Source organism: Diabrotica undecimpunctata, chromosome 2, assembly GCF_040954645.1.
Source record: "Diabrotica undecimpunctata isolate CICGRU chromosome 2, icDiaUnde3, whole genome shotgun sequence".
NCBI lineage: Eukaryota > Metazoa > Arthropoda > Insecta > Coleoptera > Chrysomelidae > Diabrotica > Diabrotica undecimpunctata.
The window spans coordinates 68,164,454-68,180,134 of record NC_092804.1 but is presented as its reverse complement, the minus strand read 5'-3'; the positions used below and the strand labels follow the sequence as shown (position 1 = coordinate 68,180,134).

Sequence of the window (15,681 nt, the reverse complement as noted above, 5' to 3'; positions counted from 1 at the left end):
TTTTCAGCAAAATATAAAGATTAGAAACCACTTTTTCCGTTATATAAAAATTCTCATCAGATTACAATAATTTATACACCCTATTTTTACGGATTGCAGCAAGCAAATTGTGGATTTAACTAAACAAAAGTTAACACCGTCTACAGATTGCTATATCGGTTAGAAGATTAAGAAGGTCGAGCTACTCTCAGAGCTGTAGCACCACTGAAGATGATGAAGTTGAGCGATCTATTTATTTCGATCTATAAAATGTTGTTAAAAGTTATAATTGTCGTCTCTTTTCCACGTACAAAAGAAAATTATGCTAAATTAAAAGTAGATGTTTTATCCGGATAATAATGACGAATAAGAGTAAACCAACGTGTCTTAATAAAAAATAATTTCACTTACCTTCACCTATCGAATATTAGTCGAGGTAACCAGTAAAGAAGTATTTTGTAGGATATTTTTCAAATGTTAAAAATAACAATTAATTAAAGAGGATACATAATATACTAAATTTATTTTTTTTTATATAAAGAACTACTTATAATACAAAAACAATCTTATAGTATAAAAACATAAAACCAAGAATAATTCGAGTCTCCTTTCAAAATGTAATATCAATCTGATTTAACATGGCATTAATATAAAATAATTAAAATAAATTATTCATTCATAACAGGTCAGTGCATAGACTATTTATTAGATACAAGCTTTGTCAAACATTTTTTTGTTATAAGTATTTAATGCCTAAACAATCATGTTGAGACAGAAATTATGTAGATAGATAAATATTCTCATAAAATTTTCATCTAAAACATACATTTGCAAAAGTAACAGATAATGGGAGTCAATCCTATGTGAATTTTCCAGAAAATAAAAACTGCATCGATATGTTGAATTTTGATTATTTGAGTTTATTTAATTTTCTATAATAATAAAATTTTTAAGAGATTGTAAAATTAGAAAAATTAAAAATACTGTAATACAAAAAATCCTTCCAGCTAAGAGTTGATAATTATTTAAGTGAATCGTTAAAAGTTACCAACTATAAAACACAATTTTTTAGAAAGTAAATGTTTTAACCACATGGCAGTGTTGATTTGTTTAGTTACTAGTGTTACGGTAGATGGTCTGAATTATGTTATACGCATACTTACAAAGCAAAGCATATTAAAATTAACTACCAAGGAACTGCCTAATTGATGAACAAATCGAATGATGTATTGAAAAAGGATTGTCACGATGTTCTAGTCGATTGAACATATTATTTTTGATTTTTAACCTTGAGGTTAATAATGGTAATAGTACTAATGTAATTAATTGTACTTACCATTTTTTAGATGTATTATCATCAACTTTCACCAAGTTCAAAACAGACACAAAACCAAAAAAGGTGAATATTTAAAATATTTGATTATTTTTCAAATATTAAATTATCACTTAATTATTAATTTAAACGGAATTTGTAACAAGAAGGTAAAGAAGTGAATCCAGTAATGACAAGAGTATATTTATTTTTACACGTAAATACATCATATGGACTGAAATTAGCAAATTTATTAATATGTAAATTGGAGCTGGAAGGTCAGATAATAGTGATGGAGTTTAAATATCTAGGTCCCAAACTATCGAGCTACGGAAATTGCGAGACAGAAGTGGAAGATAAAGTGAATAGAACAGAGCCGCAGGTTACCTGAATGAAACAGTATGGGGAAATAAAAATATCGGAAAAGAAATGAAAGGCAGAATTTACAAAACAGTCATCAGATCAATAATGACATACGCGGCACAAATACGACCTGACACAGAGGGGACAAAACCAATTTTAGAAACAGCAGAGATGAAAACTATTGAAAAATTGATGGCAAGATGTAGGTGCGAGGTGGAGAACGATGGAACTACCACATAAAAACCAATGACAACCAATAGAGTAGTAAAAACAGTTCCCCAATAATAAGACGATCAGTACAAATACCACGAAAAGGGTGGAACGACAACTTACTGGAGAGCAGTTTTATATATATTTAATGTAGTTCAAGACATAAATAAAGCGTGATAGACGACAAATAGATAAATAAGTAGGTACTTATACAATGACTCTTGATGCACATATTATAGTCTTACATTTATAAGCAAGTAATACGATTCAAAGAAGTCACTTTCCAAATTACACCCAATTGGAATATAAAAAAATTGATTAGAACAAAATAATTTCAAAAATGAGCAAGTCTATTTTACTCGTTAAATCAAGAAACCCTTCTTTTTCGGTAACAACGACAGCATGTATTTTAACAAATGGCTGGAATCCTTGTTGTTAATAGGTAGTTGTTGGTTATTAAATTTCCTCTTTTTATTTAGATTTGAAATAATTTTCTAGGGCTAGGCATGTAAGGGACTAGGCATAATACTCTGTAAAATGAAGATCGATGGAGATTCAAGTGTCAAAATAAAAAGAAAACATACTTAAAACTTTCCCTGCTAAACGGATTTCAAAATTCCTGTCTCAACAACAAACAAGTTAAGGGTATTTTCACATCCCTGTTTATGTTATTACACAAACATGTATAACCATAACCCACACCCAACAAAAAAAAAATCATTTAAAATTATAGTATATTTTAATTAATATGAATTTAACTCACATATAAATTTAGTATAACAAAATGTTTGACAAAAATGTACTTGGGTCACAAACTGGCCTAAAACAGTATCTTTTATAATTGCTAAACTGCTAAAAACGCTATATTACACTTCTTTTTTATTGAAATAAACGAGCACAACAAATGTGATATTACAATCTATTTAAGATTAATTATATTAATATGTATAATATTTCAATTACTTTGTTTCTGATCTTTTGTTAATCTTATCCTTGAAGGTAGGTGGTATTCTTATGTTCTTCTTACTCAACCTAAAGCTGCAAAAAAATAGAATACAAAAGGTTTTATCCACGCCAAAAGTCAGAAGTTGAATAATGTATATAAATCAGTTTTCAAATTCAAATGTTAAATAAGGTTCTTAATTGAGTGATAGCTTTGCACGAAATAGTTATAAAAATTAACATATATATATATATATATATATATATATATATATATATATATATATATATATATATATATATATATATATATATATATATATATATATATATATATATATATATATATATATATATATATATATATATATATATAATGCATTGCACTAAGTGGAACAAGAGATATAAACAACTTCGATTAGATATTTTTCAAAATAAATCTAAAATTTTGCAAATCTTAATATGTATGGACACAAAATTACTATATTCGGTGTATATGCCCCGAATGAAGATACATCAGTACAAGAAAAATACACATTCTACCAACAATAATTAGAAGAGGCACTCTTAAAAATAGGCAATCAGAACTAATAATGTTGGCGACCTGATCTCAAGAATTGCAAAAAGACAAAAGAATCCAGTGATAGATAACTTCAGAGAAGAAGTGACACATAGTAATGGGTGTTGTGACTGCTCACGACTTTATTGATGGCCTAATAAAGCATGAATTTAGGTTAGGAATATCTATTGTTGTCACCATAGACATATAATACAAGATATACTGACTGCTGCAATATAGTCGCAGTCCCAGTGCGACAGAGAAAACTGACGCAAAGCACTCCCTGCATCTCTTTCTAATGAGCCGGGTTTATGGACCACGTGACCGTCTCATTGGTCATTAAGGTCGTGTGGTCGATAAACCTGACAAATTAGAAAGAGATGCAGAGACTGCTTTGCGTCCGTTTTCTCTGTCGCACTGGGGGAACGGGCTGGTATTGCAACGATCGATCTATCTTGTACTATATTTCTATGGTTGTCACATCCTTTGCCGAAGTAGTTGCATACCCTAATGCAAAAGTCCCAATAAGTGCAAAAAAGATGTTGAGTATCAAAAAGTTTGAGAGGTTTATTGAGACGACGAAGACGATGTTAATGAAGATTGAGCTGATTATTTTTTAATGTATTCCATCTTATTTTGGCCTGATATGCTATTTTTCAAAAAAAAGTTTTGTAGACAATAAAAACCAATATCGAAATCAACAACGAATTTTTAGAAGAATGGTGATAAGAAATAATAACCAAACATGACAACGAAAATGCGAGGAAGTAGAATCAGGTCAATGTGGAAGCAAGTCTTCGGAGGCTTGGAGTTTCATACAAAATCTAAAGAGGGAGGGCATAAATACAACAAATCTACAAACCATCAACATATGTATTTAAAAGTAACTACACAAAAGAACTAGGGGAGTTCACACCTGAATATTTCCAACAAACACCCACAAGATACCAAATCCATGGACCAGAAATTAACATCAAAGGCGACCTAACTGCTAAACTTATAAAAACCATGAAAAATCAAAGAGCCAATGGACCAGAAGGAATCCCTGTTAAACTTCTGAAAAACAACACTTGTTAATACGCTGACAGAACTTTTTGGAAGCATAGCTTTCTTATCTCCGGCTACGGACGGAGCGGTGGACGGGCTAACAATTATTGTATCGACACATCGCGCGTCCACACACTTCGCGCGACCATACACTACATGGAATAATAAACGCAGTGTCCTGCGTATTTATTAATAAAAAAAATAGAATAAAATAAAATAAAATGTAATATTTTTGATGGGAATAAGCTACAATTTAAGTTTATTTTTATTTATATTTTATGAAATAATCGATTATCGAATCGTAATCGATTATCGAAATGGAATTGAATCGAATCGAAATACAATAAAATAGAATAAAATATAATACAATAAAATAAAATACAATCGAGTATCGAATCGTTTATCGAGTCGAATATCGAATAGAATTGATTATCGAGTCGATTATCCAATCAAATCGATTATCGAATCGAATAGAAATAAAGTAGAATAGAATAAATTAAAATAAATAAAGTAAATTAAAACCATCGCTTCTTGCTTACACGATAAGAAAGCTATGCTTCTCTCCTGTCACTCCCGGAGTGCCACATTCCGTTTTAATAGATAATTAAACGGAGGTAATATATACTTTTTCCATCGTCAATTTGCCAAGCGTCGGCTTTTGAGATTCTTTGATGCCAATGCCGATCATTGGCGTGGAAATTAAGAAAAGGGATCAGTTATTAAACGCATATTTCAAGAAAAATCATATAATTTTTATTAATTTTTACATAATTATATTCAGGAAAATTTCTCAATTTTTGGGCAGAAATTGTTTAAACAATTTTTTAAACAAATTCAAAATATCACCTTTTGTGCTCCAAAAAATATTTTTTAGGTTTTTGGGTGACTCTAAATAAGATCTATGTCATTTTTCTCAAAAGTTAATAGTTTTGGAGATATAGGCGATTTAAAATCCGAAAAATGCGATACCTAATATGCATTTTCGAGGCTTGAAAAATATGTAAATGAGTATTTTTGAGATTCAAGAGTATCTAAACTAAAGTATCAACATTGATTTTGGTGAGAAATCGGAGCAATATTTTCCGTAGCAGAAAAAGATGATCTTTTGAATTTGAATTGTTTCCGGCAAAAATGTCCGGCACCCTTCAACCTTCGATTTGTTTAAACGGGGCATTTTTGAATAGGACTCTTCAAAGGACAGAATCAGTTTTTTTTTTCAAATGGGAGCGGGCTCACAACATCGAATAAATAACAAATTAATTCTTTCAAATTAAAGCTTGTTAATTTTAGTGATTTATAAGAATATTGGACTTATTATTTAGTTTTTACATAAACCATAATATTTTTTTACAATTATCTGTAAATAATGGCTCATTCTGTCAGAAAATTTTAAAAGATTGTCTATCCAGCAATTAAGATAGTCAACTGAAATTTAATTTTTAAACATGGCCTACTGTTAATGCACAAACAGGGTGAATCTTCAATATTTTGCTTCGAATTAGAGATATCTGAAAAAGTTATTTGGAAAAGATGTTCCAAATATTATTATAACCCCACATAACAAAGTTTTATGTCAAAATTCGCACTTTTACTTTTTTCATTAATTGAAGAGCTTATTTCCAAAGTGTCTTAAATCCAAAATTTCGATTTTTTTAATTTTCTTTTTTTAAGCTTTATAGATTTCTTCAAGTCTAGAATAAAGTTATATGTACCAAAACAACTTCTTATTTACCATTTAAAAGTGCATATGAAAATTGTAAAATTGTATAATTTGTATGTTAAATTTGTATGAAAATCTGTAATTTCATGGATTTCATTATATGGATGTAAGACACTTTGGAAATAAGCTCTTCAATTGTAGTCAGGATTCTAAAACGGACAGTTGGCTGTCCCGAGATGCATCTTTAGACAGCCAATTGTAGATTTAGGATCGAGATTACAAATAATACTGAAAAACTAAAATTGCGAATTTTGTCATGAAATTTGGTATGTGCGGTTACAATAAGTGGAACAACTTTTCCAAATAAGTTTTTCCGATTTCTCTAACGCGAAGCAAAATATCGAAAATTTACCCTGTTTGTGGATTCGCAGTAAGCCGCGTTTAAAATTTAAATTTCAGATGACTATCTTAAAAAAATGTGCACTATTAACATGTATGACTGTGCAAAATGTCAAATCTGTATGTATTTTAGTAGCTGATATATAGAGGTGTCTTCATCTTAAATGCGACACACTGTATAATAATGAATACTATTGTTCAAGATGCATCGCGATAGCTGTAAAGAAATTAATTAGAAGGACTGAAAAGAATCGTCAGAGTCTTCTGAAGTCGAATCGTTCCCAGGTTGGATAACTATTGGTGCTATTGCCGGTAAAACAGGATATTCGTTTTCTATTTTTACAACATGAGCTTCGCAATTTTTCCACACATCGCTATTAATGCCTCTAATTATTTCTCGAATATTCTCAATGGCCATTGCGCTTAATGTTGGTGACTGATTATATTTTCGCAATCGTTTTTTTACGGTACCCCAAACCATTTCAATTGGATTAAAAATGCAATAGTATGAGGGTAATCGCAAAAGAGTATGGCCGTGCCTGCTGCAAATGGTGTCAATAACGTATTCGTTTTTAAAATTCCGACTTTTGATCATTCTAATTAATTCTTTCTTTACTGGAATCTTTTTAGGAACAGTGATGTTTTTAAGTTGCATAAATTTTAAAATTTCGTCCTTTTTCGTGTTATTATTAGGTATTTTATTTAATATGCGGGAATGATCCGACGCATTATCCATAACAATCACTGAATTCGGCGGAATATATAATTATATTCAGGGAAATCTCTTAATTTTTCACGAATCAGTTCTAAAGTAGGCACTCTATTTTCTTTGTAAAAATTGTAAACTGTTCGCTGAATAACGTCTTTTGCAGCAGTGTCAATCCTACCCAATTTTTTATTTGGTCGCTTTCGTTTTAAGGAATGATCTGTAACTGTGCCTAATTTAATAATTGTATATATCGTCGTATACCCGATTTTTTTAATACATGAATTCTCGAAACAATTTCATTATCAATTGTAAACTGTTCGCTGAATAACGTCTTTTGCAGCAGTGTCAATCCTACCCAATTTTTTATTTGGTCGCTTTCGTTTTAAGGAATGATCTGTAACTGTGCCTAATTTAATAATTGTATATATCGTCTTATACCCGATTTTTTTAATACATGAATTCTCGAAACAATTGCATTATCAGCCATCCCAATATTTTCTTTTTTCAAACACTCATACATATTTAAAACTATTCTTTGGGATTGTACGTGCAAATCTTTATTTTTTAATTCGGAGCTGTCATTAACATAATTGTCATTATTTATTGATAACACAGAAGTTGATGCATCTTAAAAAATGCCATCCTAGAAAAATATAATATTACTTATAACTTATATTACTTATACCTTATAATAAGCCTCCGCCTCTGCAAAAGGAAATATTTTAGGGTGTCACATAGCCAGACAACCAGGTGTTCATTAGAATATACGGCTTTGCGCCTTCGCTGTTGCCATAATGCATGAGTTTAAAATTAGTGAATATAACCTTAATACCATTATTAATATATCTGCAATTTTTCATGTTTCCAGGTAAGGTATAAAATCAATGAAATTTGGAAAAAAATAATACAATTCTTGAAACCGTTTTTGAGAACTTGGATTCTTAAAAGTTGTCTGATTTCTTAAAAGTCGATCATTATATCTATAAAAGTATTACCGCTAAATTCACCAACAGGGCAACGTCGAACGTTCAAATTCTCTCCAGACTACAATGTTGCCAATATTCGAAAATTACTTAGAATATAAGTAATATATACAAAGTTCACGGTTGCTTTAATTCATTAGTGAAGAGTCCATGGAAATATTAGTACCTAGTTAATTAATTTATATATATATATATTTTGAGAATATGTTCATATTATTTTTTAAGAGTGTCGTTCGTTGACTAGCAATTGAATAATAACGAATAGAGAATAGAGAATATTTTTTAAATATAACCTTAGGAATTTTAGGAAATATGTCTGACAACCTTGATTTGAAAGGCGGTCTCTTTGATACCAGAATGAGACATGTTTATGTTGGAAAATTATTAGCGGATGTACTATACCTTAGAGCTGGAAAGAAGGATGGATTACACCGATGCATAAGAAACGGAATAAGGCAGACTACAAGAACTACCGCTGCATCTCAGTTACCAGCACCCCAGTAGATTATATTGAAAAATTCAGAAAACCCTAGTTGAAAACCAGTTAGACATGTGTTTTTTTTTGTTACTTTTCTTGCTTGTAACTTTAAAACACTTCATTTTGGATCAAAGTCGTGATGAAATAAAATAGCGATAGTTGAATTTTCTATAAGATACGACTGGTGAAAAATGTTTTAACTTGCTTCACCCATTACGCTTGCTGCAAAATAGCAATAAATACAAAACAAGAGGGTCAACAAACCTTTTCTTATTCAATGTTTTTCAACCACTTAGATCACTAAGGGCCTTCATAATTTACCCAGAAAATCTTTATAATATAATAAAACATCCACCAAACTTTCTTAAAATCGATTTAATAGATTTTGCATAATAATTTTGCAATCTAAATTTTTTTTAATTGAAATTCTTTAAAATCTTGGATATAAAAAGCACTCCACCTATTTAACGTACTTTATAGAATTGAAATCGGATTATTTGGATGGCCTCAGGAATTATACGCAACTTTTTGACTTACAAAAAAATTGAATATCTCGGTAACTATTAGTTTAAATTAAATTCAAATAACGGAGTTGAAAAAGACGCTTCTTTTTTTCCGCGACAATATAGTTTGATGTTATTAGATTTAATTTATAGAATTGAATTAAATATTATTATATATTTCATATAGAAAAGTAAAGTTTCTACAATTTTCTGGCAATTATTCGTCTACCGTGCTTTTTGCGCTGTGGACTGAAAGGATTTTCTATTACTTCATCATAATCATCTTGAAGTTGAAAATTACTCTCCAAATTTTTATCATATAATTCTAAATCAATGTTATCAAAGTTAATAGCAGTATCGGTATTTTCTTCTTCGAGATTAATTATATTGCTTTGCCAATTCTCCGAAAATTGGAAAAAAAATACTGTCTATATGAAATAAATAATAATTTTGAATTCAATTCTATACATTAAATCTAATAACATCAAAGTATATTGTTCTGAAGTTAATTTTATTGTATCAAAAAAAATTTAATTTGTTTAAAAAGGTTGTTTAAATAATTATACAGCTTTTAAATGACAATATTAGTCCAGTCATCATAGATTTGACCCCTAAAAATCATACGGACAAGCTGAATTTTGCCGAGAATATAAATTTTGAGACCCCAAAAAAGTTGCAAAAAAGTTTACCACTTTTACTCCCGGGCTTCCTCCTAAAATCCTCCTAGTAGCGGGTTAAAAACTCAAAAAAACCGATTTATCAGGGACCTGTATGCCGTAGAAAAAAATATTTCAAATAAAAAATGTAGCTGAGATCATTTTGAACACAAATCAGGTTGAAGTGACATATGGTTTTGAATATCAGTTCCGTGCGCGAAATCAATGTTATCTACAAAAATCAAAATGCGTTTTAAAGGTAAAGAGTGCAGCTTTTTTCTGCAATTTTTGTATTTTGCCGCAAATGAAGTCACTTTCTATAAATCTGTTCAATAAATAAACGTTGCGCGATTTTTGCCATTTTTTATGATTCTCGTGAGATCAATAAAATTGATAACGTTAATTGACCGTTTCATAGTGAAATTATTATTTATTATTAGAGACCAATCTTTAAAACCTATAACATGAAATTTGAGTTGTGGCAACAAATGTGAGGCAATTGAAATATGACTGAAAAACGCAAAGTTTAAACTTTTACATTAAAAGCGATCGCACGTCACGGAAAATGCCTCTAAGAAGATGGTTTTGCGTGTAATTTGTAGCAGAAATTAGTAGTTTTGAAAAACGTACTGGTGTAATTAAAAAAAAACTAGTTTTAAAAGTTTATTTATTTAACGCCTTTATAAAAACTCTGTTTGCGGCAAAATACAAAAATTGCGTACAAAAGCTGCACTCTTTAACCTTTAAAATGCATCTTGATTTTTGTCGATAGGCCACTCGGGTCAAAAGATATCGAATTTTTACCGTCAAGCTGGTACAAATTTGATTGAACATTGATTTCGAGCGCGTAACTGACATTAAAAATTATCTATCGCTTCAAGCGTTGTTTCTGAGAGAAAGGTTCATTCTACACAAAAAATGTTAAGAAACATTTTTATTTAAAATTATCTTTTCTACATTTTTTATTTGAGATATTTTTTTCTATGGTGTACAGATTCTTGGTAAATCGTTTTTTCCGTTTTCCCCCCTCTATGAGGGGCGTTTTAGGAGAAAGCCCGAGGGTAAAAGTGGTAAACTTAACTAGTAGTGGTAACCTAAACCTAAAATTGACATTCTCGACAAAATTCAGCTTGTGCGTATGATTTTTTATCCCGGTTCAATTCAATGTTTTTATGTACAGTTCAATGTTTTCTTCAGTTCGCACTTTAGGTCTGCCTGCTCCTGGCTTGTGAGTTACGCTTCCCGTTTCTCTATAAATATCTACAACGTGACGAATAGTTCTGCAAAAGACGTCATAATGAACCGCAACATTGGTAAATTCTTCAAACAAAATTTTTAATAGCATCTCGGTTGGAGTAAACCTATTCTCCGTTAATTTTTGACCATTTCTAAAATATATTTCGAGCATGGATCGCTTTTGTTCATCCGTGAAAACCATTTTTAATAATAATTTTGTTTACAAAAACATAAAAAGTCAAAGTTTACGTAAACTGACAAGTATATCTGAATTAATCATAGACATGCGCTCTGTCCTTCATATAAGTCCATGCAATTTTGGATCAGTGTTGGATTAGCTATATATGAGTGGCTCAGAGGCAAAGGTGCCTAACCCCAAAAATTTCTTATACTGGATTAGGCTAAAGTGTTTATAATTTCTGTAAAAATCGTGTGCAGAATCAGCCTAAACTTAATTTTTATTGCTATGGTGTCCCCATCTATAAACTGGTTTTCGCACTAACAAAATGTCATAGGCAGCATGCGGCAAAACTGCCTAACCAACAAAATGAGCAGTGACGCATCGGAGCCTTTCGGATCCGATTTCAGCGAATAGATAGCAATTATAATCCCAGTTCCTCAAATATCGAGTCTTCAGGTAAGACAGTAACAATATTATTAATATTTCAATATAAAACTATAAAACAAGCAAGATAATCCTTCAATACCCATTTATAAACAAATGTGGCTTAGGCTGTTTTGCCGCAAACTTATTTGTAATAAGGAAGAAGGGAGAAGAATATGTCACGGAAGAAGGAAAACGTAAAAATGTTAAGAAATTCGTAGTTGGACCATGTTCGTGCAAAATGAAGTGTCATGTGAAAATTTCTAACGAACGAAAGCAAAGCATCTTTAAAAATTACTATTCGTTTAACTGGTCAATGAAAAATGCTTTTATTCAAGGTCAAATAAAAGTAGAAGACAAAAAGAGAACCTATACCCAAAATCAAAATTCACGTAGGTCTAAAACTCGTGTATATACTTTACCGGATGAAAATGGTTGTGACCAAGTGATATGTAAGAACTTTTTTAAAGACACAGTTTCCATTACAGATGGAAAAATTTCATTAGCTTTAGCACGAAAACAAGAACATGGGACACCTCTTCAAGATGCAAGGGGCAAACATCCAACCCATAATAAAGCCAATATTGAAGACGAGCAGTATTTATGTGGCTTTATTGAATTGTTCCCAGCATACGAATCCCATCATTCCCGACGAGATAACATAAAAAGGAAATATCTTTCACCAACTTTGAACATGTCCTCCATGTATCGAGATTATGAAAAAAAAATCCACAGAAGACTTACTAAAACACCTCTCGCTGTTTTCGCAAAATTTTTAACACCAAGTTTAATTTGCGTTTTCATGCACCACCAAGATACTTGTCAAAAGTGTGACAGTCTTAATACTGAAATAAAATCATCTGATACTTTAGAACAGCGTAAACAGGATGCAAAAGTTGAATTGGAATTTTACCAAAAAAAAAGCAGAAGCAGTTACAGAAAACAAAAAGCAAAATATAATTAAAGCAAAAGAATCACAGCAAAAAATATCAGTTTTAGTCTTTGATCTTCAGAAAACGCTTCCTACTCCTGAGTTAAGTACATGTGTAGTTTATTATAAGAGATAACTGTGAACGTATTAAATTGGAGCATCCATGATGAAGTCACAGAAACAGGGCACATGTATGTCTGGCCTGAAAATGTTGCATCGCTAGGAGCTCAAGAAATAGCTTCATGATTAATAAATCATCTTGAGGCGCACTTATCTGACCCAACCGAATATCTAATTTTGTATAGCGATGCTTGTGGGGACCAGAATCGGAAAATAAAGATGGTTTTAATGTTAAGCAATTACCTTCAAAAGTGTAAATCGTCACTCAAAGTTATAGAACAAAGATTTTTTGTATCTGGACATAGTTTTAATACATGCGATAATGATTTTGGGTTGATTGAAAAGGAGAGAAAACAACATGATCCAATTTTTGATCCCGATGATTGGGTTTCTATAATTCAATCGACCAAAAAAAGAAATTCAAAATTCCATGTGAAAAGATTGAACTTAGTGGAGTTTTTTAGTAGCAAGTCCCTTGAGAATAAGATAACAAATAGAAAAGTTACTATAACTGGCGAAAAAGTTGAATGGCTTAAAATTCAACAGATAAGGTATCTTAAAAACGAACCAAAAAAATGTATGTAAAATATAGAGCACAGGACATGGGTTTGTTTCATGAGGTTGATTTAAGCAAGAAAACCAAAGGCCGCCCATCATTATCCACTGTAATGCACAACCTAGATGTTCTGTATCCAAATGGGAGAGCAATAACAAAAGAAAAGGAAAAGGATTTACTTAAGTTTATTCCGCCTGAGTTCCACAGCTTTTATTCTGGATTGAAAGATAGTTCTGATGCATTAGATGAGGGCTTAGAAGAAGCAGTTATACATCAAAATTAAAAATACGCACTAGAATAAGTTTTTACCTAGTAAGTTGGATATTTGTTTTCTTTTTATCTTAATTTTTCTTTTGGACAATTTACTTGTTTTAGTTTTCTTTATGGCAAATGTGCCTATACTTTTTGAACACAGAATTAGAATAATAAAACTTAGGTGAGATTTTTCCTTAAATGTTGTTTTAAGACATTAGCTTTTCTTAAAAAAAAAGTGTTACATTTTTTTTATCTTAAAAATTGTATTTTTTATTTAAAGTTAACTTTGACATGATTTATCACAAAAACTCCACTTTGTGGCTTACTCACCTTTACCTCTGAGCCACTCATATATGATTGAAAAACTTTGAATAAGAAAAGTCTCTATCTTTTCCCTCCTTTTTTGTATTTATTGCTATTTTCCAGCAAGGGTAATAAATTAAAACATTTGTAACCACTCGTATCTTATAGAAAATTCAATTATCGCTATTTTACTTCAGTACGACCTTGCTCCAAAATGAATTGTTTTGAAGTTATAAGCAAAGTAAGTAGAAAAAACGATGTTTTTAGTAATTTTTAAACATTTTGTTTATATTCTCGACCTATTTGAGAGGAAGAATAAGTCAATTATTATTACTGAAGTTATCACGCCACATTTTCTGCAAAAATCAGAATGCCACCTCTCATCCAAATGTAGTCGTTTTTCACAAATCCGCCTGGTCCAAGTTAAGTTGGAACAGCAAGTAAGATTTCCCAAATAAATGAAAAAACTGTGATAGACCAACTAATCTATTATTTGTGGAGATCATGTTCTAGAATGGGTATACCATTAAACGACGAGATAACCATATATAGGCTTCATTTCACTGACGATTAACTAGTCATCACACAAGACCACGAATACATAGGAGGAGTTGAAAACGATGAACTTAACTTAGAAAATGGAAAGGTAATTTCATCATGTTCCAAATATATCTATTTGGAGGCAAAGATGGAAAGAAATGGACGCATTGAAACAGAAATCGAAGAACGAATTATTAAAGGTAAAAAATAATAGGCGGATTGGTCTACTCACTACCCTGGTCTAAAAATATCTCTAAACAGAAAAGATACAGCTATACACTATACAACAGTATTTTTAAAAGTGTTATTTTTTGTGGATGTAAAACCTGCCAACAGACGATCATATTGTCTGCAACTGCTCCGAAACAGTTAATACGATTTCTTCTAGGTTTAGAACTTTTGGGATAAAATGTACATGTAGGGTATATGCAACAGATCATTCAGATCGTGTTATGGAGTCAAATGACTCATGTGAAATTTAAAAATGTATAATGTTATCAAATATTTTTTCTACATGTAAATGACAACTGCCTATACAATAATAATCGAATTTCTTGCTTATCGCCAATATTTTCTTCAGAGAAAATTTTTAAAAAGTAACACAGTAATGGATTGTTGTAAACTTTTAATCAAAAGCATTCTAATACTAAAAATTTAATATAAAAAGATGTAATATTTATTTACAGATTTTTTAAATAAATGACTTCTTTAAAACGTCTCTCATAAACTTGTACATAATTCAATCTTCTAGTGTTAATATTTTTGAATTCTCGATTTATGCAGTCTTGTTTGGACTGAAATATACAAAGTCGGTAAATACTCTTTGGGAAAAATATAGAGTAAAAAGTAAAACTTTAAAAAGCGAGGCATAAAATAAACCAACTGGTAAGATAGAAACAGAGCATATTAGCTGAATAGTCTGGCATTAGGAATCACAAGCCTGCAGTAATGCACATATTTTTCAAATTAAAAGTTATGTCACAAATGGATATATAAATCAAAATAATAATATGTAACAGTTTCTTTCCATATAATACTTTTTTTGAAATGCTGCGATAATTTTAAACTGGCCACAATTTGTTATTCATTACTACTCATATTACATACAATATTCTATATGTCTCTCCCTTATCAGCATTTACTCATCCACTCCTGTATATAGGTCTCTTCCAATTTTTGTTCACATATTCAATTTAGAACGGTCTAAATCAATTATTTCCCAGTGAGAATTTGGATATCGTTCCATCTCTTCTGGATCCTTCCCAAATTTATTTTGGTTTCTCCAGGACACCAAACCAACAATCAATGTTTTCACCTATCTGAGAGCCGCCTCAAG

At 30.7% G+C, this 15,681-nt stretch overlaps 1 protein-coding gene across 4 annotated transcripts in view; it reads right to left on the bottom strand.

The window, feature by feature from the left end:
• Positions 1-485: 485 nt before the first annotated feature.
• Positions 486-15,681, bottom strand: part of LOC140434658 (serine/threonine-protein phosphatase PP2A 65 kDa regulatory subunit-like) — a 37,234-nt gene continuing 22,038 nt past the window's right edge. For 2 of the 4 annotated variants that reach the window (XM_072523074.1, XM_072523075.1), the window contains exon 9: positions 14,990-15,139. In XM_072523074.1, coding sequence (XP_072379175.1) covers positions 15,099-15,139 — 41 coding nt within the window. In that variant the 3' untranslated portion in view covers positions 14,990-15,098. Of the gene's footprint in view, positions 2,903-14,989; positions 15,140-15,681 lie in introns of those variants that run through there. The other 2 variants (XM_072523076.1, XM_072523077.1) reach the window with 2 other exon arrangements.